Raw genomic sequence first — 27,698 nt, forward strand, 5'->3', positions numbered from 1 at the left:
ACGTTAACGTTCGACAGCACGGTCCGTGTGCCGACGGCTTTAAGAAAGTACACGTTTCGCTCGGCCCAGTAGCCAGCGTCAGTTGTACCAGCGTGAGAACCAGAATCTGCTCTCCTCACGACTCCCCGACAAGCCACGCTTTCAATGCAAGATGACAACTCGTAATAATCTGCTACGTTACACTGTGTTCAGCAACGAATCACTGTTCTGCATTATCCCGGATGACCATTGTCGGCAAATTTGACGGTGATCCGAGGAAAGGCACAGGGATGTTATTGTTGGCGTCATGGTGTGGGTGCCATCCAGTATAACTTCTGGTGGCAGCTGGTAGTGACTGAGGCAACTCTGACGACACCATAGCATCTCAGAGCATCCTGCATCCTCATGTGTTACCTCTCATGCGACAGTATTGTGGTGTCATTTTTCAACAGGGCAAAGCTCATCCACGCATGGCATGTGGCTATATGAACTGCTTGCGTGATGTGGTGGTACCTCATGGCCAGCATCATCATCATCATTAGTGACAGTGGCTACATTGGACGGTGTCAAAATTGGGTCTTTGTACGGGCGCTGATGACCGTGCAGTTGAGCGCCCAGCAAACCAGACATCATCATCATCATCATGGTCAACATCCTCAAACCTCTCCCCCAATCATGTATCCCCGATGGAATATGTGTGAGACCAGCTAGGACGTCAATCCTGTCCTCTTACCTGTATCCAGGACATGAATGACCATTTGCAACAGTTGCACGTCATCTAGCCTCACGAGATGATACAACGGCTTTATGATAACCATCCCAGCGAGTCAGTGCTTCCAGGGCAGAGGGGGTGCAACATGATACTGTTAAGTGGGCTCATATTGCCAATCTCTTTGTAAATTTGCGTAGACTTTGTAATCACTGAAATAATATCAAATACCCTCCCAGTCTGTCAACTTTGTATAGTAGACATGCTGTCATAGTTGATTAAGCATTGAGATAGGTCTCCTGGTTGGTTAAACACTCTGGATACTTCTGAATATATGCAGATGGTCATTATGTTGTAACAGCAAGTAACACGTCTCGCGATTGGCGGTAGTATACTTACCGTTGCGCAATAGTATCTTCCGACGATGTTGTGGAATGCGTAACGCTGCTTCACGAAATGCTATAACAAAACAATTTCCATTAGCTCACATACAGAAATGGCATACAAAAACAAGGTAGATGGGCAGTATTGCTCATCATAAGTATCTAATCAACATTTCACTCTGAGTTATATGTAACTAAACGAAAGTTTTGACAAACTGAAAGCTGAGCATTCAGATCCATCGTCTGGAAACTACGAGGAATGTAGTGACCTCAAAGCTGGGTTGTTGGAAGGATATCCGATAATGGAAGTGCCCTGAATTAGCGCTTCAGTGCAGCACAAATCTTCACAAGATATAACTGTGGAGGTCACTTCTCACAACTCACTAAATGCTATATTTAGGTATAATTTGTTAGCTATAGTCCTATTCTACCAAAAATGAAATGAACTAAAAACATTGAGAATGTCGATAATTAATATTGTTTGGTGGCATTTCATGTGAATCAGAAGAGACGCCGAAACATCTGATCAGTTTCTAGATTGTTACTTCCCTCTACCTGAACTCTGGTGCTTGGTAAATGGTTCCTGATTCTGTTGTTTGGTTCAAAAATCAGCAAATGTCAGTAAAGCTGGCCTACATAATGTACGTAATTCAGAATAATAAGGCTGGGATAAATCGGCAAAATCATTTTTTTCTTTCTCTCAAGTCATTGATTAGAGTGGTGCAACAACTGAAACAATGCATATAATAGAAAAATGGTAGACCTAATTTAAGATTAAAAATTTAAATGTTGTTTTTATTCTGAATGTGAGATCAGATATTAAATATAAACCTGCTGCTGGTGTAGGTATACTGAAAGATGTGTGGCTGTATGTAGACAGATTTATGGCTGTATGCTGTAAGATGTGTGGCTGTTTGTAGGAAGATGTGTGGCTGGTTACATGGTGAAACCGAGTTCCACTCACACAGTTCAGGAGGTGGTTCAGGGATACTCTCTGAGTATTTTAATTCAAGGTACTCGTGGTCTCCGTAGCTCGTTATCGGGTAATAATGTAATTATGACTTATTCAGTTTGTTAGCCCAGTTACATTTATTTTTGTGAAAACAGCTTCAGAACCGTGGAGAACCTGTGAAATGCAATCACCGAACAATTACACATAATTTTTTGATACCATGGTTGCCTTTGAAGGTAAAATGATGTACTGTATTCATAAAGTCCACTACTGTAATTTAGACCATGCGGCCATTATTAGGTGGTATACTACAAACCGTAGTAAACAGAGCGTATACAGGATGTCTCTTCATAAGAGTCGTCAGGGGCATTTTCTCTGGTGTTTCAGCAGATATTTGCTATTTCGATTTTGCTTTCTGCAACTGGAGTCAGTCCAAGTAAATACTGCTCATGGCGTCTTTTATGCGACGTCTATTATCAGTAGAATGCGTCGGTTTGTTTCCAGTAACAAATAAAATTATTTTTAAAATGGAATTTTACGTACTCATTTGATAGAGTGCTCCCAAATTAGTCTAGTGCGATATTCGTTTATCGCTGTGTATTAACAGCGACATTTAAACGCTCGGAATAGCCACTACTCACACAGGATTTTGGAACATATATTGTTATCGAACATTATGAATTACTTCGAAGAGAACGGTCTATTGGCACACAGTCAGCGCGGATTAAGAAAACATCGTTCTTGTGAAACACAACTAACTCTTTACACACGCGAAGTGCTGGGTGCCACTGACAAGGGATTTCAAATTGATTCCGTATTTCTAGATTTCCAGAAGGCTTTTGACACTGTACCACACAAACGGCTTGTAGTGAAACTGCGTGGTTGTGGAATATCGTTTCAGTTGTGCGACTGGATTCGTGAGATGTCGGAGATATCACAGTTCGTAGTAACTGATGGAAAATCATCGAGTAAAACAGATGTGATTTCTGGCGTTCCCCAAAGTAAAGTTATAGGCCCTCTATTGTTCCTTATATATATAAGCGATTAAGGGGACAATGTAAGCAGCCGTCTTAGATTGTTTCCAGATGATGCTGTAGTTTATCATCTAGTAAAGTCTTTGGAAGATCGAAACAAATTGCAAAACGATTTAGGAAATCTGTATGGTGCAAAAATTGGCAGTTGACCCTAAATAACGAAAACTGTGAGGTCATCCACATGAGTGCTAAAAGGAATCCGTTAAATTTCGGTTACACGATAAATCAGTCTAATCTAAACGCCGTAAATTCAACTAAATACCTAGGAATTACAATTAGGAACAACTTGAATTGGAAAGAACACATAGAAAATGTTGTGGGGGAGGCAAACCAAGGACAGCGTTTTATTGGCAGAACACTTAGAAGATGCAACAGATCTACCAAAGAGACTGCCTACACTACGCTTCTCCGTCCATTTTTGGAGTACTGCTGCGCAGTCTGGGATCCTTGACAGATAAGATTATCGGAGTACTATCGAAAAGTTCGAAGAAGAGCAGCACGGTTTGTATTGTGGAGAAAAAAAATGGGGAGAGACTGTCACAGACATGATGGAGGATTTGGGGTAGATTTTTCGTTGCGGAATCTCCTCACGAAATTTCGGTCACCAACTTTAAACGATCGAATTATTGAGAAGGTGGTTCGATGAACCCTCTGCCTGGCACTTAAGTCTGATTTTGTGGAGTATCCATGTAGATGTAGATGTGCTTGCGGGCTTTAAAAAACAAAAAAAAAAGTTAATGGTGGTCCTCAACTACGTACCCTCAGACTCAGAGTTGAAATATTAAAAGTTTTGGCTGGTTTCGTTGTCTAGGGGCTGGGATAAGCAGTACAAGCCAAATACTGCTGAGTCTACAGTATACAATAAGAATACACACATGGATCGAATGGTCGAAGGTTCCTATCACTTGGCAATTGTGAATTTTGAATGTAACATAGAAATTTATATATGAAAGATTGCAATTAAATAGAAACTGCGGGTACTATTTTAACGACATTAAATGATGAGAACGATAGCAGAAGTACCTTTAAGAATGCCTTTTATTACAGTAAAACACTTATTGGTGTCGATGGTCCAGCAATTAAATAAAATATAAGTTGAATAACAGGGAAACAATAGATTCCTACTTCACGTAATCAGTTATGAGCAACAACATAGCTCGCGAGATATTCACTTCTAAATGTATACCACGTCTTCACTGCAGAAGCCACGGAAATCTCAAAAGTGCACAAGTCGGCACTACGAAATATTTCTATCTCCAGCGACCACGCGCAAGCTGCTCAACACTCTCCAAGTATTTCCTGCGCCTTCCCATCCAGGACTCCCCCGTGTCCTGTGCCACCCGATGCTCTTCCCCCACTTCCATACAGTCTCTCCATTGACTTCGGTAGTCGCCTACCGTAGTAACGAGCGCTGTGATTGGCTATAAGCGCTCTCGCCATGTCTCCAAGCCAACGCACACTCACAAACGTATTGAAACACATATGAAAGTATTTCATATACACTCCTGGAAATGGAAAAAAGAACACATTGACACCGGTGTGTCAGACCCACCATACTTGCTCCGGACACTGCGAGAGGGCTGTACAAGCAATGATCACACGCACGGCACAGCGGACACACCAGGAACCGCGGTGTTGGCCGTCGAATGGCGCTAGCTGCGCAGCATTTGTGCACCGCCGCCGTCAGTGTCAGCCAGTTTGCCGTGGCATACGGAGCTCCATCGCAGTCTTTAACACTGGTAGCATGCCGCGACAGCGTGGACGTGAACCGTATGTGCAGTTGACGGACTTTGAGCGAGGGCGTATAGTGGGCATGCGGGAGGCCGGGTGGACGTACCGCCGAATTGCTCAACACGTGGGGCGTGAGGTCTCCACAGTACATCGATGTTGTCGCCAGTGGTCGGCGGAAGGTGCACGTGCCCGTCGACCTGGGACCGGACCGCAGCGACGCACGGATGCACGCCAAGACCGTAGGATCCTACGCAGTGCCGTAGAGGACCGCACCGCCACTTCCCAGCAAATTAGGGACACTGTTGCTCCTGGGGTATCGGCGAGGACCATTCGCAACCGTCTCCATGAAGCTGGGCTACGGTCCCGCACACCGTTAGGCCGTCTTCCGCTCACGCCCCAACATCGTGCAGCCCGCCTCCAGTGGTGTCGCGACAGGCGTGAATGGAGGGACGAATGGAGACGTGTCGTCTTCAGCGATGAGAGTCGCATCTGCCTTGGTGCCAATGATGGTCGTATGCGTGTTTGGCGCCGTGCAGGTGAGCGCCACAATCAGGACTACATACGACCGAGGCACACAGGACCAACACCCGGCATCATGGTGTGGGGAGCGATCTCCTACACTGGCCGTACACCACTGGTGATCGTCGAGGGGACACTGAATAGTGCACGGTACATCCAAACCGTCATCGAACCCATCGTTCTACCATTCCTAGACCGGCAAGGGAACTTGCTGTTCCAACAGGACAATGCACGTCCGCATGTATCCCGTGCCACTCAACGTGCTCTAGAAGGTGTAAGTCAACTACCCTGGCCAGCAAGATCTCCGGATCTGTCCCCCATTGAGCATGTTTGGGACTGGATGAAGCGTCGTCTCACGCGGTCTGCACGTCCAGCACGAACGCTGGTCCAACTGAGGCGCCAGGTGGAAAAGGCATGGCAAGCCGTTCCACAGGACTACATCCAGCATCTCTACGATCGTCTCCATGGGAGAATAGCAGCCTGCATTGCTGCGAAAGGTGGATATACACTGTACTAGTGCCGACATTGTGCATGCTCTGTTGCCTGTGTCTATGTGCCTGTGGTTCTGTCAGTGTGATCATGTGATGTATCTGACCCCAGGAATGTGTCAATAAAGTTTCCCCTTCCTGGGACAATGAATTCACGGTGTTCTTATTTCAATTTCCAGGAGTGTATAAACACATTAAATAAACATATATGAAAGGAATACAAACAAAAGTAGGCCAGCAGCGTAATGTCTCTGCTTTCTAAAACACAGTAAATATTTGACCGATTTCTTCATAAATAGTGTATATCAGATATAAACAAAGGCATAGACGGATAAATATATTTATAAGCATGCTGCTACCGTTTTTTCGTGTAACACGGATCAATAGTAATTGGCCACTTTGACCCCCAGTTACTCACGTACTATTGAAGTTACACGCCTGTAATTCATACCAATTTAGGTTTACACTAATAGCTTTCTAAAGACACGTCGATCACAAAATCGGATGATCCGTTTAGATATTGGAAACTCGATGCTGGGTGTTAATTGTATAATTTACAGTCAGATACTAAACTTTAAACTAATAAAGATATTGAAAATCTGATTACACCATCAGAATCGTCGTCCATTATGGTTTCACAAAGTCCGCCATCTTTGGCAATCCCGGCATACAAACAAGACATGAGTAGTGAAAACAAAAGACGGCTAGAACTAACCATGAATGCCTGTGTGCGTTACACCTGCAACATTCGCCGATATGATCATGTTACTGCTTCATACTCCCAGCTAGGGTGGCTGCGGCCGGACAAATTGCGTGACTACCATACTCTATGTCTACTTCACCGACTCTTCGTCGCGCAAGCACCCCAGTACCTTGCTTCAGAGATTAAAAACCTTTCATGCCATCATAATCGAAACACGAGGTCATTCTTATTTGGTATCCTAACTGTGCCGCCAGCCGGAGTGGCCGAGCGGTTCTAGGTGCTACAGTCTGGAACCGCGCGACCGCTACGATCGCAGGTTCGAATCCTGCCTCGGGCATGGATGTGTGTGATGTCCTTAGGTTAGTTAGGTTTAAGTAGTTCTATGTTCTAGGGGACTGATGACCTTAGTAGTTAAGTCCCATAGTGCTCAGAGCCATTTGAACCATTTTGAACCTAACTGTGCCCACTCATAAAACAAAAACTTTTGCAAACATCCTTCTCAGTTGCTGCTGTCCGCCTCTGGAGCAAACTGCCCCTTACCTTGCGCAAAATTCACTCTCCTGCTGCTTTTAAGAAGAAGTTGAAGCATTTCCTAGTATCATCCTCACAATGTTTTCCACAAAATTAATGTACGGGGCGAATCCTCTCCTCTGTCAAATAGCAAAGCTAGTGTCTCCTACCTTGCTCCTTTCTCTTCTTCCTCTTCATCTATCTCTATTAGCCACACAATCTTCTTTTCCTTTATATTTCCTTAATTATGTTTCATCACGTCTCTATGCTTCTTCTCCCTTAACCACCAGTCTCCCTTATAGTCCCTGCTGCTAGCAGTCCTATCTAAAATCTGTGTCTTTCATGATGTCTAATTATAACAGTACTCATCATCTACGAATATAACCTCTATATGTATGTATTTTTCCAAGTGTGCCTTTGTAATTGTTTATTTCACTTTTTCTACCAGATATAGTTTAACGTGCCTACTAAAATATAAGAATGTAAAATATAATTCCTGGTTAGATGTAAGAGAGGGCCTGATGGCCCTAATATTGCCAGGTTAAATAAACTAATAAATAAACAAATGTCCTTCATCGACACAAAGCACAGTCCTCGACACAGCGTCAACGTGGAGTTCCCAGCCATGTGGTTGGCCTGCACGACGCACTGGGGCTATCCCTCTTGCTCCAGCTAATGTTCAGGACCATGCAGTTGCTGACGAGCCCCGGCTTGCCGAGCGGCCCGTGCGCCCACGCCAACTCCGAACTTACAAGGGAACCTCCCCATCGCACCCCCCTCAGATTTAGTTATAAGTTGGCACAGTGGATAGGCCTTGAAAAACTGAACACAGATCAATTGAGAAAACAGGAAGAAGTTGTGTGGAACTGTGAAAAAATAATCAAAATATACAAACTGAGTAGTTTATGGCAACATAGGCAACATTAAGGACACTACGACGGCAGGAGTGCCGTGGTCTCGTGGTAACGTGAGCAGCTGCGGAACGAAAGGTCCTTGGTTCAAATCTTCCACCGAGTGAAAACTTTAATTTTTTATTTTCAGTTCATGTGACAAACTCTTATGTTTTCATCAATTTTTTGGGAGTGATTATCACATCCACAAGAAAACCTAAATCGGGCAAGGTAGAAGAATCTTTTTACCCATTCGCCAAGTGTACAAGTTAGGTGGATCGACAACATATTCCTGTCATATGACCATGAACCATGGACCTTGCCGATGGTGGGGAGGCTTGGGTGCCTCAGCGATACAGATAGCCGTACCGTAGGTGCAACCACAACGGAGGGGTATCTGTTGAGAGGCCAGACAAACGTGTGGTTCCTGAAGAGGGGCAGCAGCCTTTTCAGTAGTTGCAAGGGCAACAGTCTGGATGATTGACTGATCTGGCCTTGTAACAATAACCAAAACGGCCTTGCTGTGCTGGTACTGCGAACGGCTGAAAGCAAGGGGAAACTACAGCCGTAATTTTTCCCGAGGGCATGCAGCTTTACTGTATGATTACATGATGATGGCGTCCTCTTGGGTAAAATATTCCGGAGGTAAAATAGTCCCCCATTCGGATCTCCGGGCGGGGACTACTCAAGAGGATGTCGTTATCAGGAGAAAGAAAACTGGCGTTCTACGGATCGGAGCGTGGAATGTCAGATCCCTTAATCGGGCAGGTAGGTTAGAAAATTTAAAAAGGGAAATGGATAGGTTGAAGTTAGATATAGTGGGAATTAGTGAAGTTCGGTGGCAGGAGGAACAAGACTTCTGGTCAGGTGACTACAGGGTTATAAACACAAAATCAAATAGGGGTAATGCAGGAGTAGGTTTAATAATGAGTAGGAAAATAGGAATGCGGGTAAGCTACTACAAACAGCATAGTGAACGCATTATTGTGGCCAAGATAGATACGAAGCCCACACCTACTACAGTAGTACAAGTTTATATGCCAACTAGCTCTGCAGATGACGAAGAAATTGAAGAAATGTATGATGAAATAAAAGAAATTATTCAGATTGTGAAGGGAGACGAAAATTTAATAGTCATGGGTGACTGGAATTCGAGTGTAGGAAAAGGGAGAGAAGGAAACATAGTAGGTGAATATGGATTGGGGGACAGAAATGAAAGAGGAAGCCGCCTGGTAGAATTTTGCACAGAGCACAACATAATCATAACTAACACTTGGTTTAAGAATCATGAAAGAAGGTTGTATACATGGAAGAACCCTGGAGATACTAAAAGGTATCAGATAGATTATATAATGGTAAGACAGAGATTTAGGAACCAGGTTTTAAATTGTAAGACATTTCCACGGGCAGATGTGGACTCTGACCACTATCTATTGGTTATGACCTGTAGATTAAAACTGAAGAAACTGCAAAAAGGTGGGAACTTAAGGAGATGGGACCTGGATAAACTGAAAGAACCAGAGGTTGTACAGAGATTCAGGGAGAGCATAAGGGAGCAATTGACAGGAATAGGGGAAATAAATACAGTAGAAGAAGAATGGGTAGCTTTGAGGGATGAAGTAGTGAAGGCAGCAGAGGATCAAGTAGGTAAAAAGACGAGGGCTAGTAGAAATCCTTGGGTAACAGAAGAAATATTGAATTTAATTGATGAAAGGAGAAAATATAAAAATGCGGTAAGTGAAACAGGCAAAAAGGAATACAAACGTCTCAAAAACGAGATCGACAGGAAGTGCAAAATGGCTAAACAGGGATGGCTAGAGGACAAATGTAAGGATGTAGAGGCCTATCTCACTAGGGGTAAGATAGATACCGCCTACAGGAAAATTAAAGAGACCTTTGGAGATAAGAGAACGACTTGTATGAATATCAAGAGCTCAGATGGAAACCCAGTTCTAAGCAAAGAAGGGAAAGCAGAAAGGTGGAAGGAGTATATAGAGGGTCTATACAAGGGCGATGTACTTGAGGACAATGTTATGGAAAGGGAAGAGGATGCAGATGAAGATGAAATGGGAGATACGATACTGCGTGAAGAGTTTGACAGAGCACTGAAAGACCTGAGTCGAAACAAGGCCCCCGGAGTAGACAATATTCCACTGGAACTACTGACGGCCGTGGGAGAGCCAGTCCTGACAAAACTCTACCATCTGGTGAGCAAGATGTATGAAACAGGCGAAATACCCTCAGACTTCAAGAAGAATATAATAATTCCAATCCCAAAGAAAGCAGGTGTTGACAGATGTGAAAATTACCGAACAATCAGTTTAATAAGCCACAGCTGCAAAATACTAACACGAATTCTTTACAGACGAATGGAAAAACTAGTAGAAGCCAACCTCGGGGAAGATCAGTTTGGATTCCGTAGAAACACTGGAACACGTGAGGCAATACTGACCTTACGACTTATCTTAGAAGAAAGATTAAGGAAAGGCAAACCTACGTTTCTAGCATTTGTAGACTTAGAGAAAGCTTTTGACAATGTTGACTGGAATACTCTCTTTCAAATTCTGAAGGTGGCAGGGGTAAAATACAGGGAGCGAAAGGCTATTTACAATTTGTACAGAAACCAGATGGCAGTTATAAGAGTCGAGGGACATGAAAGGGAAGCAGTGGTTGGGAAGGGAGTAAGACAGGGTTGTAGCCTCTCCCCGATGTTGTTCAATCTGTATATTGAGCAAGCAGTAAAGGAAACAAAAGAAAAATTCGGGGTAGGTATTAAAATTCATGGAGAAGAAATAAAAACTTTGAGGTTCGCCGATGACATTGTAATTCTGTCAGAGACAGCAAAGGACTTGGAAGAGCAGTTGAATGGAATGGACAGTGTCTTGAAAGGAGGATATAAGATGAACATCAACAAAAGCAAAACAAGGATAATGGAATGTAGTCTAATTAAGTCGGGTGATGCTGAGGGAATTAGATTAGGAAATGAGGCACTTAAAGTAGTAAAGGAGTTTTGCTATTTGGGGAGCAAAATAACTGATGATGGTCGAAGTAGAGAGGATATAAAATGTAGGCTGGCAATGGCAAGGAAAGCGTTTCTGAAGAAGAGAAATTTGTTAACATCCAGTATTGATTTAAGTGTCAGGAAGTCATTTCTGAAAGTATTTGTATGGAGTGTAGCCATGTATGGAAGTGAAACATGGACGATAAATAGTTTGGACAAGAAGAGAATAGAAGCTTTCGAAATGTGGTGCTACAGAAGAATGCTGAAGATTAGATGGGTAGATCACATAACTAATGAGGAAGTATTGAATAGGATTGGGAAGAAGAGAAGTTTGTGGCACAACTTGACCAGAAGAAGGGATCGGTTGGTAGGACATGTTCTGAGGCATCAAGGGATCACCAATTTAGTATTGGAGGGCAGCGTGGAGGGTAAAAATCGTAGAGGGAGACCAAGAGATGAATACACTAAGCAGATTCAGAAGGATGTAGGTTGCAATAGGTACTGGGAGATGAAAAAGCTTGCACAGGATAGAGTAGCATGGAGAGCTGCATCAAACCAGTCTCAGGACTGAAGACCACAACAACAACATGACGCACATGCCGTCACCAATGTCGTATAGAATATATTAGACGTGTTTTCCTGTGAAGGAATCGGTTGACCTATGACCTTGCGATCAAATGTTTTCGGTTCCGATTGGAGAGGCACGTCCTTTCGTCTACTAATCGCACGGTTTTGCGATGCGGTCGCAAAACACAGACATTAAACTTATTATAGTGAACAGAGATGTCAATGAAGGGACGGACAGATCATAACTTTGCGCAAATAAAAAAAGTAAACTTTTCATTCGAAGGAGGACTTGAACCAAGGACTTCTCATTCCGCAGCTGCTCACGTTAACCACAGGACCACGGTGCTCCGGAGCTCATGGTCTCCTTGATGTTGCCTATCTTGCACATGGACTACTCAGTTTGTATATTTTGCTTATTTTTTCACAGTTCCACACAACTTCTTCCTGTTTTCTCAATTGATCTGTGTTCAGTTTATCAAGGCCTATCCACTGTGCCAAGTTATAACTAAATCTGAGGGGGGTGCGATGGGGAGGTTCCCTTGTTAGAATATTTCCAGGGCGCCACAACTCGCCCGTTAGCTCACTTCTCCAGCAGTGACAGCACTGTCCTGGCCCGCGCTACTACCGCTAAGCACGCAGCGCTACTGAGTCGCTGCTGGACTGCTGTTTATTCTTCGTGTTCCGCTGTCCCTGCTAACGATAAAACGAATATCGCACTAGCTAATTTGGGAGCGCTCCGTCGAATGGGTACTTAAAATTCGAATTTAAAAATAATTTTCTTTGTAACAAGCCGACGATTTCTGTTGACAGTGGGAGTCGCGTCAAAGACGTGATGAGAAGCATTTGTTTGGCCTGACTCCAGCTAACCACAACAAAAACGAAATTGCAAATATCTCTCGAAACAGCAAAGAAAATGTTCCTGACGACTCTTAGACGAGACACCCAGTACATACAGGGTGTTTCCGTAGGGTCGATGAAGCCAGCTTAAGGAGATATGGAAGTAAACTTCTCTACCGCTTGGTCCAGCATTACTGTTTTCTAGCTTATTTACAACTAATATGTGTACAAGTTTACACATACAGTGCTGTTTATTTACATGTATATTCTCTATTTCCTGCAAGGAAACAAGGAGGACGAGCCTGATTGCTGGGAAGTCATGATGCAGGTTTTGTTTACTTTACTTGTCCATAAGGCGGCTCTGTTGTATCATATTTACACTGTCTGCTTGGCTGTTCGTGAGAGAATGTGGATACAATAGACGGTCCACCGCCTCACTTCAGTGTGGATGTCCGCAACCATCTCCCCAGGAAAGTACTTGGGCTCGAACAAACAGATCTGTATGAACGTTTGGTTACAGGACCATTGTGTACCTCTGAATGTGCTGGTGGGTGTCGTTTTTCTGCAAAACTCTGCACTCATGCTCTAGATATCACTGTAGATGTAATTGTAGACGCCATACGCAATGCAGCAATCTTAACTATAAATGTAAATGCTGAATGCCAATAGAATGCTCCGAGCAATACGAATGACTGCAAAACGCACAGTGAAGAAATGCAAGTTGATCGCATGGCGTATTTCCACATTCTATAATATGAGTGTTGAACGCCACGTCAATGACACTTCTGAAATTGTTCGGGGGGGGTGGTTCACCAATATCGTAGCCAGCGTTCTGCCACGCGTAACGAAGCATTGGTCTGTATAATCCCGCAGATAACTGGTTGTAAATGACAGAATGCATATTCATGATAAAGAATCTGTCGTGCAATTTCGGCTGCATATTACTGGAACGTAGCTTAATGAAGTCTGTTATTCTCTTGGCATATATTTTATATTGCCCGAAGAAATGCACATCCAGAGGTTGTGCATATTTTGTAGTTTTAGGCTGAATGATTTTTAAATCTACATATTTTCCGCCAGATGCTTCCAGTAGTACTCGTTCATCCTTATGTTCAGACCAGTACTAATGACTTTCTCGACAAATGTGGATTCAAAACTGACAGAAAAAACTTCTTCAGATGTTGTTTCGTCATCTTCCCACTCACATTTGCATCGACGACGACATTTGGAGGGCACCGAGTTTCTATTTCCCTTGACACGCGGGGTCCAAACTTTACACTGGACTCTTGGAAGCAAATATAGAGTTTTTCTGCCAATCGTCCGTCAATTGATATAGCAACATCGATCGTGTAATTATGTGTTGCACAGTTAACTGATTGCAACATCGCGACAGTGTTTCTCTCCCCTTTCGTGGATAGTGTTCTGTAACAAGAAAGTTCATAGTTGAACTGACTCTGATCACAGTTCCATACAGAACTAATATCGATGTTTTCTCTCGTGATATGCTCATTGACGTCAGCATCAAACGTTTGAGCTCTTTCAATCAGCTCTTCTTCGTCATCCTTATCTTTTCGTGCTTGGAGCATAGTGATACGGCGTGATGTTATCCTAAACTCATTTTTAAAATTAGTAATAAATCCTAGTGAAGCTGTAAAGTTTGTACACCCGAGATTTCTGGCTACGTCCAATGCCCAATGTTGTAAATGCCAATAATGAACGGTGGAACCGCATTCTCGCGCTTCATCGAATTTCGCCATTACACGCTCCTTGATGGTCTTGAACAGCAGTGTACGATTTCCTTTGAAAACTGTGCTTCCTTCTCTTTTCTTTGCCACGTAATCCAGTATGTTTTTAATATTGCTTTTAGACTTCAGTTTAGGGTATCTTTTCAGAAGCTTGTCGTATGTGTCGAAACCTCTTACGTAATAATCATCGTACATGTTTTCCAGTGTGTTGTCATCAAACGTCGTGATGATACTTACAACTTTAACCTTCTTCTTGGGAGACGGTTGGTATTCACTGTCACTGCTTCCATTGCCTCTTCCCGCACTTGCCATAGCAATACCGTTTGCAATGAGTTGTTCGTCATTATCATCAATATCATCATCATTACGTGTTAGTGTTACAACAGTATCTGCTTCTAACTTATGCTCATATTTCTGCACTATAATAGATTCCAGAAAACATGCGAATGATTCGTCTTCTACACCAATACCACCTTCACGAAGAAGGGTTCTTCGTAACTTCATCTCAACCAATCGCAATACATTAGCAGGATTGATTACCAATCGCCGAGCCATCTGACACTTCAATACACAAATAATGTGACAAAACGCAACTTTAGAGACACACTGCACCGTCCCTACTGGTCCCGACTGGCGTACCGGCGGGTCAGCGTGCAATGCGGCATGGCAGACACAGAGACCTCTAACGGGCGACTGCAGAGTTTTGCAGATGCGGGAGTATCACTAGTGCAATAAGAGACCTTTACATTATTTCTCACACGATTTTGGTGTATTTTTGTTTGTTCCAGCCCAAGTAGTTTCCTGGTCAGTGCTGTATTTGCTGGTTGGAAGGGGAGGTCCTATTCCATGGTCTGCGAGGTCACATGACCTAAATTCCCTTGATTATTTCTTATAGGGATAGTTAAAGTCAAGTGTGTATGAAACCCCAGTGGATACGGAGATGAAATCAGTTGCCAGAATTGTAGCTGCCTGTGATGTGACTGGAAACACACCAAGCATATTTCTCAGTGTGTGTCAGAATCTTGATCGCTGATGGCATGCTTGCATTGAGGCTGATGGCCGTCAGTTTCAGCACATTTTGCAAGATACAGTACAAATGGTATGCTCATTATGTCAATGGCTTTATTTGCAGTTAATTGTAAATAATTAAAAAAATGACCCGCCAGCGTAGCCGAGAGTGTTAATGCGCTGCTTCCTGGACTTGGGCAGGTGCCCTGGCCCTGGATCGGATTAACGACGAGGGCCAGAGTGCCGGCCAGCCTCGATGTGGTTTTTAGGCGGTTTTCCACATCGCACTAGGTGAACACTGGGCTGGTCCCCACATTCCATCTCAGTTACACGCCTCGCAGACATCTCAACACATTCGCACTGTTCTATGGATTACACTAGACCCAGATAGTTGTGGTACATTAATTCTTTCCCGGGGAGTACAGGCTGGTGGCAGGAAAGGCATCTGGCCACCCCTTAAAATTAACATGCCACATTCGATTAACCAGCAGACGCTGCAAGTCGGGATAAATGCTTGGAGAGAGAGAGAGAGAGAGAGAGAGAGAGAGAGAGAGAGAGAGAGAGAATTGTAAATAATTAAAATAAAAAGTACACAGTAATGGGTCTTTATTCCTTTTATCTCCTTAAGCTGGTTTCTCCGAGCCCAGGTTTCCTACCTCAAATTGTTCAGTGGACCATCCTCTATGTCCTGTTAAATTTTTGAACGCTCTTACAGAAACATCCTGTATAATGGCACATGCACTCTCTGTCCAAGGAAGTTGCTAGACTGATCTTATCCATGGCGTATAAGTGACGTCGGCGCAGTAACTACAGTGTCAGCTTGAACTAACAACCGCAAAAAACATACGCGCATTCGACCAGTCACTTGTGAGGAGGCACTGTTAAGGAATGGGCGTGAGACCATAATGTGTCAAGGTTGTTGTGTCACAATTCGTAACGGAGCAACGTTCTGAATCAAGTATTTAGGACGTTTCCCAGAATGTTTTGGAGGAGAGAAAAGTGTGTGCAAGGTTTGTCCCGCAGACCTTGACTCACAAACAACAACAACGCCGCATGGACGACTGGAACGAGTAACACGGACAAATCTTTTCTGAACTGTTCGGGGAACGACTCTGCTTAGTCTCTTTGGACAGCGAAGAAGTGGACGTAGCTTCGGCTGGTGCTTGGTGTTGGTACGTTCTGGTATTAGGAACGGGATTATTTGACCTTGGAGTAGGTTAAACTTAGATACAAGGATCCTTCATTGGGAAGCCACTGACGCTTTCTAAGTAATGTTTATTTAACAAACAGCCAAGTCAGTTTGCATACATTGTTACTTGAGAAACAGCTGCACAGAATCATTGTTATTGACCATTAAAACTTTGTACAGGTACTAAGTTTCAAAATTTTAAGAACTTGTAACAAACCTTCGCCCTTAAAACAGAAAATGTAAGCAGTCACTAAAATTTGGTTTATAAAAGAACTGCACACTTGAATCGTCCCCTTAGAAAAATTAATGAATTACTGTGCTGATAAACCTCTTACATTATTTTCTTTTTAAACAGCTGAGCAGAACTGAACGTACTCAGACATTTCTCTCTTCACTTATTCTGATCAACACTAAACTGACACACAATATTTTTTACGCAACGCAATCTGACTTTTAATAATCCCTACAAAAGAATGGCCCTGACTAACAATAACTTATACCTTTCATGAATCACTTACCTCACAAAAATCTTCGTTACTCAAACTAAATAAAAGATTCTAACTACTGCAGGCACTAACTACTGATAGGCATAGTTAGCAAATGAAACATTTTGATAAAAAACAGACAATGTATTTACCTTAATAGTGTTCAAAAGTCATAATATATATAGCAGTTCATAACATCCGGTCTTACAAATTTACTGTCTCTGATGGACACACATCCAGATCATCCGCTCTCAAAACTCCGCCATTTCTCTCCCCACATCCACCACTGCTGGCCGCTCACCTCCAACTGCGCAGCGCTACGCGCTGTTAACAGCCAACTGCCCAACACTACAATAGCGAACAACAATGCAAACCAGCCACAGACTGCGCACAGCACAGCCAGTGATTTTCATACAGAGCGCTACGTGGCGTTACCAACATAAAAACCTAAACATTCTTCTTACACACTTTAATTGCAAGATTGTAATGAGAACCAAGAGAAATTTCAATGATTTTAGCTGAACTTCGAGTGGCATCCCATTACACGATATTTTGAAATCCAAAACCTCTACTCAGCCCACCACTCCACGAGAAAATCAGAAACATTAGAATAGATAAAATACAAGTGCCCAAAGGAATAGCGGTAACAATAAAGGCAATAGTTTGTTGAATTTACACCCGACGTTGCCTTTACCCCGGCGTACTGATAATGTTTAATTTGTGTGATTCCTTGAGTGTCTGTTCTTTCAGACATGTCCGAAAGGAAAGGGGAGGAACTGTTGATGTCAGCTGCTTCGGAACTTTATGCGGAATCAGCGGCGAGAAGTGAGAATGTGTATTGGACTGGGACTCGAACCCCGGGTCTCCTGCTTACTAGGCATTTATGTTAACAACTGGACACAGTGTTTATCGCAATTGCATGGATTATCTCTGCACGCCTCTCGAACGACCCTTATTACCACCCAGTGCCACATATCCACGGCTCCCGTCCATGTCCTCCATGTCCGCTACTTTGAGATTCCCACAGGAGGTCGAACGTAATTGCCTGAAGGCGGTGGATTCATTGTCCATCGAGGCGAATCAGTTATATGAGTGTGTGGTGCCTGTTGTTTTGGGCATGTTCGAAACAACACTCGTTCGTATAACTGACTTCCCTTGATGGGCAGGCAATTAAGTAACAACATTGAATGTGGATGCACATTTACGTTCGACCTCCAGTGGGAATCTAAAATTAGCGAGCTTGAAGGACACGTACGGCGACTGCAGATAGGTGTAGTAGTTGGGAAAGTGAGTCAGCTGCGGAGCGTGCCAAGACAGTTTGGGCGTTTGCGATAAGCACTGTGTGCAGTGGTTAACTCGTTGCTGCTGATTCCGCACAAAGTCCCGATGCAGCTGGTAGTAACTGTTCCTTATCCTTCCTTTCCTTTCTCCACTGCCCAACTTCAATTTACACTCATGCTCATAAATTAAGGATAATTGCATAATGTGGTGTCACACAATGTGGCACTACACAAAACTGGCGTTAATAGCATAGGCACATAGGGAACACACATGACACAGATCTGTAAGTCCACGGTATTGGTGATAAGTTGAGAAAACCGTCACGAAACACATGTGCTACGAAACGCCACAGTTTCCTGTGCATGTACCCTGACATCAATATGGGATATGATCGCCACGCACGCTTACACAGGCCGCACAATGGGTTGGCATACTCTCGATCAGGTGGTCGAGCAGCTGCTGGGGTATAGCCTCCCATTCTTGCACCAGTGCCGCCGGCCTGTGTGGCCGAGCGGTTCTAGGCGCTTCAGTCTGAAATCGCGCGACCGCTACGGTCGCAGGTTCGAATCCTGCCTCGGGCATGTATGTGTGTGATGTCCTTAGGTTAGTTAGGTTTAAGTAGTTCTAAGTTCTAGGGGCCTGATGACCTCAGATGTTAAGTCCCATTTTACATCCATCCATTTCGTAAGCAGTATGATTTGCGAGTCAGATATAGCCATATAGGTTTGTACGGCTGTATGACTTGTATGCTGTGATTTGCCAAGCCATTTGATCAGTATTGGTGTGGAGAAGAGACACCGTGCACTGTTAGTGAAACTGTTTCTTACGAACGGCAGCAATTACAGTGCTTCATCCAGAGGATATTACAGACTGAAAAGTCCGAGGAGAGGCCCAAAATAGTAGGGTAAACTATGTTCTGACACAATTTGGTAGCGTGGATTGCATACTTGTCTGGGCTAGCATACATCCAGGCCAAATTTGATTTATGACACTCTCCCCCTCCCCTTAATCTACTGTTCTGTTAATTGATTTATAACCCTCTAGGGATAATCCATCCTCGTGAGAAACCCTCACCCTCCACCTCACCTTAACCTATTGTTATCCTAATTGATTTATGACACCCTGCGATAATCGAGCCCTCCCCTCCCGCACCCCTTCATCTTGAAATTAGCAGGAAAAAGACTCAATCAGTGATGGATACGAAGCATCAAATGGCAGATTGAAGTCAGTTCCAATTACATAGCAGAGAATATATTCTTTATTTATAAGAATCAATTTGCAGGGGTTGGATCTCTCTTTTATTTGGCACAAAAAACTGATCATTGTCTGCTGTTATGGAAGATGTAGGTCTCGTAAAAATACATAGAAAAGAAATAATTGAATTGGGAAACTCTCTGACTGTGCTGAACTGGAAGAGGTAACTTCTATTTTGTCCAGCAACTACATGTCCTAATTATGTAATTAAACTGCTGGAGACTGGAGGTGTTGTCTTGTTGAAGCAGATGTAGGTAGATGTTGTAGAATTTTGGAACACGTATTATGTTCGAGTATAATGACTTTTCTGGATTTTCGTGTATGCCCTCACCTCACCTCTATCGAAATAGACGACAGAGGGATAGAGAAATAATTAAAATCGCTCAAAAGAGGAAAGGCCGCTGGACCTGATGGGATACCAGTTCGATTTTACACAGAGTACGCGAAGGAACTTGCCCCCCTTCTCGCAGCGGTGTACCGTAGGTCTCTAGAAGGGCGTAGCGATCCAAACAAGTGGAAAAGGGCACAGGTCATCCCCGTTTTCAAGAAGGGACGTCGAACAGATGTGCAGAACTATAGACCTATATCTCTAACGTCGATCAGTTGTAGAATTTTGGAACACGTATTATGTTCGAGTATAATGACTTTTCTGGAGACTAGAAATATACTCTGTAGGAATCAGCATGGCTTTCGAGAAAGACGATCGTGTGAAACCCAGCTCACGCTATTCTTCCACGAGACCCAGAGGGCCATAGACAGGGGGTCCCAGGCAGATGCCGTGTTTCTTGAATTCCGCAAGGCGTTCGATACAGTTCCCCACAGTCGTTTAATGAAAAAAGTAAGAGCATATGGACTATCAGACCAATTGTGTGATTGGATGGAAGAGTTCCTAGATAACAGAACGCAGCATGTCGTTCTCAATGGAGAGAAGTCTTCCAAAGTAAGAGTGATTTCAGGTGTGCCGCAGGGGAGTGTCGTAGGACCGTTGCTATTCACAATATACATAAATGACCTTGTGGATAACATCGGAAGTTCACTGAGGCTTTTTGCGGATGATGCTGTAGTATAACGAGAGGTTGTAACAACGGAAAATTGTACTGAAATGCAGGAGGATCTGCAATGAATCGACGCATGGTGCAGGGAATTGCAATTGAATCTCAACGTAGACAAGTGTAGTGTGCTGCGAATACACAGAAAGAAAGATCCTTTATCATTTAGCTACAATATAGCAGGTCAGCAACTGGACGCAGGTAACTCCATGAATTATCTGGGAGTAGGTATTAGGAGTGATTTAAAATGGAATGATCATATAAAGTTGATCATTGGTAAAGTGGATGCCAGAATGAGATTCATTGGAAGAATCCTAAGGAAATGCAGTCCGAAAACAAAGGAAGTAGGTTACAGTACACTTGTTCGCCCACTGCTTGAATATTGCTCAGCGGTGTGGTATCCGTTCCAGATAGGGTTGATAGAAGAGATAGAGAAGATCCAACGGAGAGCAGCGCGCTTCGTTACAGGATCATTTAGTAATCGCGAAAGCGTTACGGAGATGATAGATAAACTCCAGTGCAAGACTTTGCTGGAGAGACGCTCAGTAGCTCGGTACGGGCTTTTGTTGAAGTTTCAGGAACATACCTTCACCGAGGAGTCAAGCAGTATATTGCTTCCTCCTACGTATATCTTGCGAAGAGACCATGAGGATAAAATCAGAGAGATTAGAGCCCACACAGAGGCATACCGACAATCTTTCTTTCCACGAACAATACGAGACTGGAATAGAACGTTAATCGATAGAGGTACTCAAAGTGCCCTCCGCCACACACCGTCAGGTGGCTTGCGGAGTATGAATGTAGATGTAGATATAAAACTGAGCTAGTGCACAGTGCCACCACCCTACAACCCTCGCCCTCTCCCCCGAAACACCTCCCAGAAAAAATTGGTACGAAAAAGACTCAGGCTGTGATGGATGTGAAGCATGTCAAGGCACAAAATTCAGATCAGGGTTCATAATATATTGACACATATTCTTTATTTAATCAGTTTGCGGGAGACAGGCCTCCCACACTTGTGTAGAGCTCACATCTGCACCCCCACCCCGCTTCCCTTGATTTAATAATTGTAAGCACTGAGGAATGGAACAAAGTGCAGTATAGGAGCACCATTTGGGGTCTCCACAGGTGTGTCTGTCGTCTGGGCGCCGCGACGGAGGTCAAAAACCACACCTGTCCTAATTACAGATCACAATATTAAATATCACTGACCATGAATCGTACGTCAGACTCCTTAGATCTCGTGACCCCCAACAAAGCATCAACTGGCGGCATTCTGTTGATTGGGAAAGTCCAGACTCGCTTCCTGTTGGCGTCTCTCTCACGTGGCTACTTCCTGTTTGTCTGTGTGTGAAACAACGTCTTCAAATACGCGGACAAAAGTTTTCATTTCTCCTCAGAACACTGTGTTCCTACTGGTTAATGCTGGAGACACAGGGAGAGCTGACGCAATTTCGATATCGAAAGTAGAGGAAGCAGAAGTGGCATAAAATCGGTAAAATTACGAAAATTCACGGAAAATACATATAAATTGAGGGAAAATACGCCAAAATGCGGGGAAGTTGAGGCAGTACTTTCATTTCTGCCTGGTGCAGGAATATGTTTATAATGGGAACAAGTATGTGGCAGCGAGGGGAATACGAGAAAAGTTGACGTGGAAGCACCAGGAACCAGAAAACAGTCACTAATCGTCGACAGCGATAAGACGGCTGGAATAGATTGTTCAACATGGATGAACACTAAATATAGAGTAATAAATTTATGTATGTCGGATCACAAGGCCAGGTCTGACCCCAAAGTTATCAGCAGTCACCTTATACATTTTATAAAGTGTCCTTGGCTAAAGAGCGTTATATTACCAGGTAGGGAACTGCAATATACAAGTACAGAATGGATCGTGTGTTTGACCCTGTGGAAGACTGTTTACGTGTTTCAAACTCTCACAAACAGTACTCTTCACCAATAACAATGTTGCCGTGTCAGGTGACAAATACATTACAGAACAGTTTCTGCATGGTTTTTAACGACATTCTACTGTAGTCTGTTGAGGTAATAGGGATACATACGACTGCTGTCTTTGATGTTTTCCTGGAAAAGAGAACTATCTGCCTCTAAAGTGACATGGATCTGCGTTAAAGATGATAGAAGGTACATGGAGTAATCGATTGAGAGGGGTTATAACGAGGTATGATTTAATGGTAGACTGATGACGCGTTCTAGAGAGACGGAGGTGTTACGGCAGGTCATTTATCACGCAATTAACAATTTTTTCCATTATTCTCTCAGGGTGTATCAGTTATTTGGTATAACCTGCATTCGACTCATGTACAATTGCATGTTCTGTGTGTGCCTTGGAGCGCTATCTACCTGCGACCGTTAACAGCAAACTTCTCCATAACACAGTCGGCAGAGGACTTTCAGCGCATGTACGATGAATCATGCTCGCCAAACCGAGGTAAAAACCAGTTTTGGCACCCTACTCTAGACGAGCGAAGACGTATGCAAAGTACTCCATTCCCGGCAACATCTCGGAAATAAATCGAGTCTTCAGCTTCATAACTGCCATGATTCTAGGTTAGTGACAGGGATTTGTGAGGTACTGCAAATCACTGTGTATACATTTGCTTGACAGATGTTTGTGTGTGGAGGCGACTGTGTTCTGTTCACGGGGTTAGTGCAGTATGGCGTGTAATTTCGCATGTCAGACATTGCTGCTACGCATTTGTCTATCCTCTCATAAGATATCGTAGTTTCGGGCATTTTCCGTTGCTGACAAATATATCGAACCATAATCGAATGTGAAAAGTGAGTTCTACACACCTCCAGAAAGCTATATACCGCCATGTATCACAAAGAATCTATGTTTTTTTTCCTTTGGTGTAGAAGGTACTAGTTTTATCATCTTAAAGTTTCCCGCCATAGTGAGTGGCATAGAAAACTTGCAGAGTTAATGTACGTTAGCTGTTGGAAATATATTTCCTGCATTGGAGTATTAACAACATTTAACTTCAAGTGACTAATATATCGGAAACCACACTGCTTTAACTTATAGCATGTTGAATTGCAGAACCGTGTAGCTTCAGGAGTGTGTGTTTATATTCCACGATCATTTCTCTTTTCCCAACACCTTCCTAGTATGGAATAAAAACACTACAGCAATTCTACAGAATTGATAGCTGAAGTGATTTACGTAATATGTCTCAAACTCCTTCCGTCTGGAGCTCCAGCATGCATAAACCGTACATTTCTTCTGCGTCCTAATCATCTGTTTTATCGCTACAATACTCTCAAATGTATTAGGCTTGTATCTACTGTACACCAATAAGGAGTGCTAGACTCCACGGCATACAAACATCTAGAGAGACCATGTGTAACTGGACGGGTGACGTGCGTAAGACCAGTATAGAACAGTCTTCACAGAATAGAAGTTACAGTATTGGAATGAGAATACCAGTCTATACCTCTAGCATCAGACAGTACAAATCTGGAACGTGTGGTATACTCTTTGCGAAAGCAAAATGTCATCGTATATTGATTACGTGGAACTCAGTTCTTTCTGTTCTTTCACGAGCTGTTGAATGTAGCGGGTGCTTCTGGTCAGTTCCAGATTAAATCCGACACAATGTTGCAGGGAAGGTTGGTTAAAGATAGAGCAAGAGTTATGAGATGCATAGAGAGAGGCCATGCACAATTTTGTTCATGGTCCTTAGCTGAAAGGTTGAAAGGAGATTCAGGTTTTGAAATTGAGGGCAGAGTGCTATATCTTTGAACTCCGACTTTATCCTACAAATTCGAGAATACTTTGTGACTCCCATCCACATAAGGGGAGATGGCAAATCGTAATAAAATCTTACCGATTTTATACAGTTTTTCCATATCCTCTCTTCTGACAGCTATTTCCTACACTAAGAAACAGTGATGTAGGCAATGTAACAGGGTCCACAATATGTCCACGTGTATATAATACTCATAAAGCAATGGAAGGAGTGGTTTAGCAATGACAGAGAAATTGAGAACTGTGCCGCAGTGTCACTGGCTGACAGCATCACGAGATCGACATGACGAGACATTTTGTTGATCTGGCAACTCGTCGAGAGTGCTGGTTTGAACCTCGAGTAATTGAGTAAAATGCGTTGAAATTATGGAAAACCTGATGAAATTACGAAAATTGATGGAAAACACTTAAAACTGATGAAAATACGATGAAAAATGTGAAGGGATGAGGGGACGGCCTGGGTGTATGAAAATCATTCCATTTGTCCACCGGTGTGATTGGCACATGCTATCCATGCTATATGCGATAAAGTCTTGCAGAATACTCCCTTGTTCCATTTGCGGTTATACACTATAAGACATAAAAATGAAAGACGCAGTGTATAAAGATTTGGTGGTCATGGTGACCACCACCTAGGCCTCTGAAACTGTGATCATATACCTGGGTGCGATGTGCACCGCCAATATGAGGAATCAATGCTGTTGGTCTCTTCGGAAACGGAACACTGAGACATCTGCTACCCTGTCACTGTAGAACATGAGTTTAAATGTGGATGTCATCACCTTTGGAGAGCTGTTTGGATAGTCCCCACGATGCTACAAATTCTGCCAGTTTCCATACGATGCGATGTCTTCCACATTTTTGTCAGTGAGGAACACCTCCTCCGTCTTTTATTTCAACTATCCTGTGTGTTGCGGGAGCAGCTTAACTTCATGCAAGGTCCAGCTTTCTCTGAGAGCTGACGGGTCGAAACTTGTTAATGCCAGTTTAACACTTGACAGAGATATAAAAGTCATGGTGGGAAAAAAGTATGGCAGTGTACAAAGCTGTAGTCACACATTGCTTAGAAAAGCGAAGTATCAAATTGCTTATGAAAGAACAATGCAGGAACTATCTCCTGTGACTGATGGTCTGTGGGATACGGTCCTCCTACACTACACATGACAAAACTTTACACAGGTCTATGCAAGCGTCTTCAATCACTGGCCACCTGCCGCAGCGGGCTAGTACATGTATATTTATATTTAATATTTTCGTTGTCAACACGCAGACGGTGTTTGTTTTCGATATATCAGAAGAGTGGTAATATCTTATCGAGCTAGCTCTCTACCATGTGAGATTAGCGACGTTTTTATAGTTTGTAGTTTTACTCTGTTGGATACTATAAAAATAACGAGGAGAGACAGAGAGAGAGAGAGAGAGAGAGAGAGAGAGAGAGAGAGAGAGAGAGAGAGAGAGGGTGGGGGGGGGGGGGGCGTGCTGTGAGCGAAGTCTATGACACCATTACATTGTCGTATGAATAATGTAGTAACCGTAATAAAACGTTAAAGATCAAGAAATAATAAATATTATTTATAGACTGTCACTCGATATTGATGAATTATAGGTGTTATGCATCTGAATTTCTTTGTGCAGTCCGTGTATCCTCTGCATGGTTGTGAATTTCCTTCTGTTCATCAGTGTTTTTCTTTTTCATTGTCTGTCTAGTCACTGATGGGTGGCGGACTAGATTGCCTTCTAACTAATGGAACAGTGCTCTCGGAACGTGATGGCTTTCCAGGCAATAAGCAGGAATCTGTGAGTTCGCGGGGAACATCTCTTACTCGCGGAAATCATGTGGATTCAGATGCTGTATATCGAACTCAGGCAGAATACGGCACAGGTAAGTGATACTCTGACGACGTGGAGCTGAGGGGTAAGCTCTATACCGTTTCTTCTACGTGTTGTGTGCAAACATATTACAACCTCTCACATTCGTCTCAGAAGCGAATGCAATGAGAAAATCAGGAGGTTTTTACCGAGAGACAGAGGGATGTTGAAACATAGATGGACAGATAAGAAATAAGGAGCTTCTATGCAGAACCTGCGAGAAAAGGAATATGTGAGAAACACTGCCAAGACGAAGAGACAGTACTCGTATGATAGTGCATGGGTTAAGACATCTGAGAACTGTGTGCGCAGAGTAACTTGGCCTGTGTCGGTGCAGATGGCGGGGCAGGGGAGGGGTCAGGAGACGACGCTGCTGGTGGAGGTTCCAGTCTGAAAGACCACCGTGCTGTAAGGGGAGCTGCACTTCGACAGCTGAAGCCTGTCCAGAAATGTGATTGTTACAGAACATTTAAGTTACAACTAGCAGGTCGGCAAACGATCGTGTTAACAGGCTATTTCAGTATGACCACTAATTCAACAAACATAGGCGTTCATATTCAATAGTTTCTCACTTGAGAGATGTGACAAAAACTAGCGTAGGGGACCACGTCGCTTGCTGCGGTGCATCGTCATGTTGTATCCACATCCTCTTACGAACAGCCAATGCTAGCCCAGACATTCACAGCAAAACTTACTACACTGTGTGGCTCTGTTGTGTACATAGTTCCGCGTAGTCAGCGCGTACACAACTTTCCCACTAGAGCGTGCCCCGCTGAGCACAACAGCGCAGGCGCAGCGCTCGTCCGTCTCCGCACTACGAGATGGCGCTGTCTTAGAAACGGACCAAATTCTGCTTCCGCCGATCCGCGTATTGATATGTTACACAGCCAATGAGATTGCTGCTAACGTAGAACCTTTTCTGCTCGCGGATCACACTCGCGGAGTGATACCTGAACGCTCAAAGTATTATAACGAGTGTACAGACCTCCGCTTAGTCAGTCTGCATCAGTCTGCATTTGTCTGCATCAGTCTGCATTATTCAGCCGGCCGCGGTGGTCTCGCGGTTCTAGGCGCGCAGTCCGGAACCGTGCGACTGCTACGGTCGCAGGTTCGAATCCTGCCTCGGGCATGGATGTGTGTGACGTCCTTAGGTTAGTTAGGTTTAAGTAGTTCTAAGTTCTAGGGGACTGATGACCACAGCAGTTGAGTCCCATAGTCCTCAGAGCCATTTGAGCCATTTTTTTGCATTATTCTGCATTAGTCTATAGTCAAGTTTCAGTCTGCGCCTAGTAAGATTATCATATTCCTGTACATAGCCATGAAGAGAAATGTATAGACACTTTGTCAAGTATCAGAGATATGTGAGAATAAGATTAAAGTATCAAGATAAAAGGAACTTCAGATTATCAATTGTAAACAGCATCCAGAATCAAGTTACGTAATGTCCATGTTATTTATTATTTTAATAAATGTGTTTGAAAATTAATCAAGTTCTGTTTAAAGTTGGTCACCGTCAATCTACTGCTCTAAGCGTGCAAGTGGCACTTCTATCGTCTGACCTAACGGCAAAAGATAAACACGCCATGATAAGACCACGAGACATATTGCTGACAGTCGCCTACTTCGTTAAAGCGACAAGTCAAATAATCCGATGGTGTGTGTACTGAAGGTCTTACAGTACGCACACCACAGGCTCTATTACAACTTGAGGGTTTCCTCATCCCACACACGGCTATTCTT

At 43.4% G+C, this 27,698-nt stretch overlaps 1 protein-coding gene across 1 annotated transcript in view; it reads right to left on the reverse strand.

Moving 5' to 3' along the window:
- LOC126416676 (uncharacterized) overlaps positions 1 to 27,698 on the reverse strand; it is a 558,811-nt gene that overhangs the window by 254,657 nt on the left and 276,456 nt on the right. Inside the window, exon 5 of the mRNA XM_050084484.1 lies at positions 1,088 to 1,147. Coding sequence (XP_049940441.1) covers positions 1,088 to 1,147 — 60 coding nt within the window. The remainder of the gene's footprint in view (positions 1 to 1,087; positions 1,148 to 27,698) is intronic.

This window comes from Schistocerca serialis, chromosome 8 (assembly GCF_023864345.2).
Source record: "Schistocerca serialis cubense isolate TAMUIC-IGC-003099 chromosome 8, iqSchSeri2.2, whole genome shotgun sequence".
In the NCBI taxonomy this organism is placed as follows: Eukaryota; Metazoa; Arthropoda; class Insecta; order Orthoptera; family Acrididae; genus Schistocerca; species Schistocerca serialis.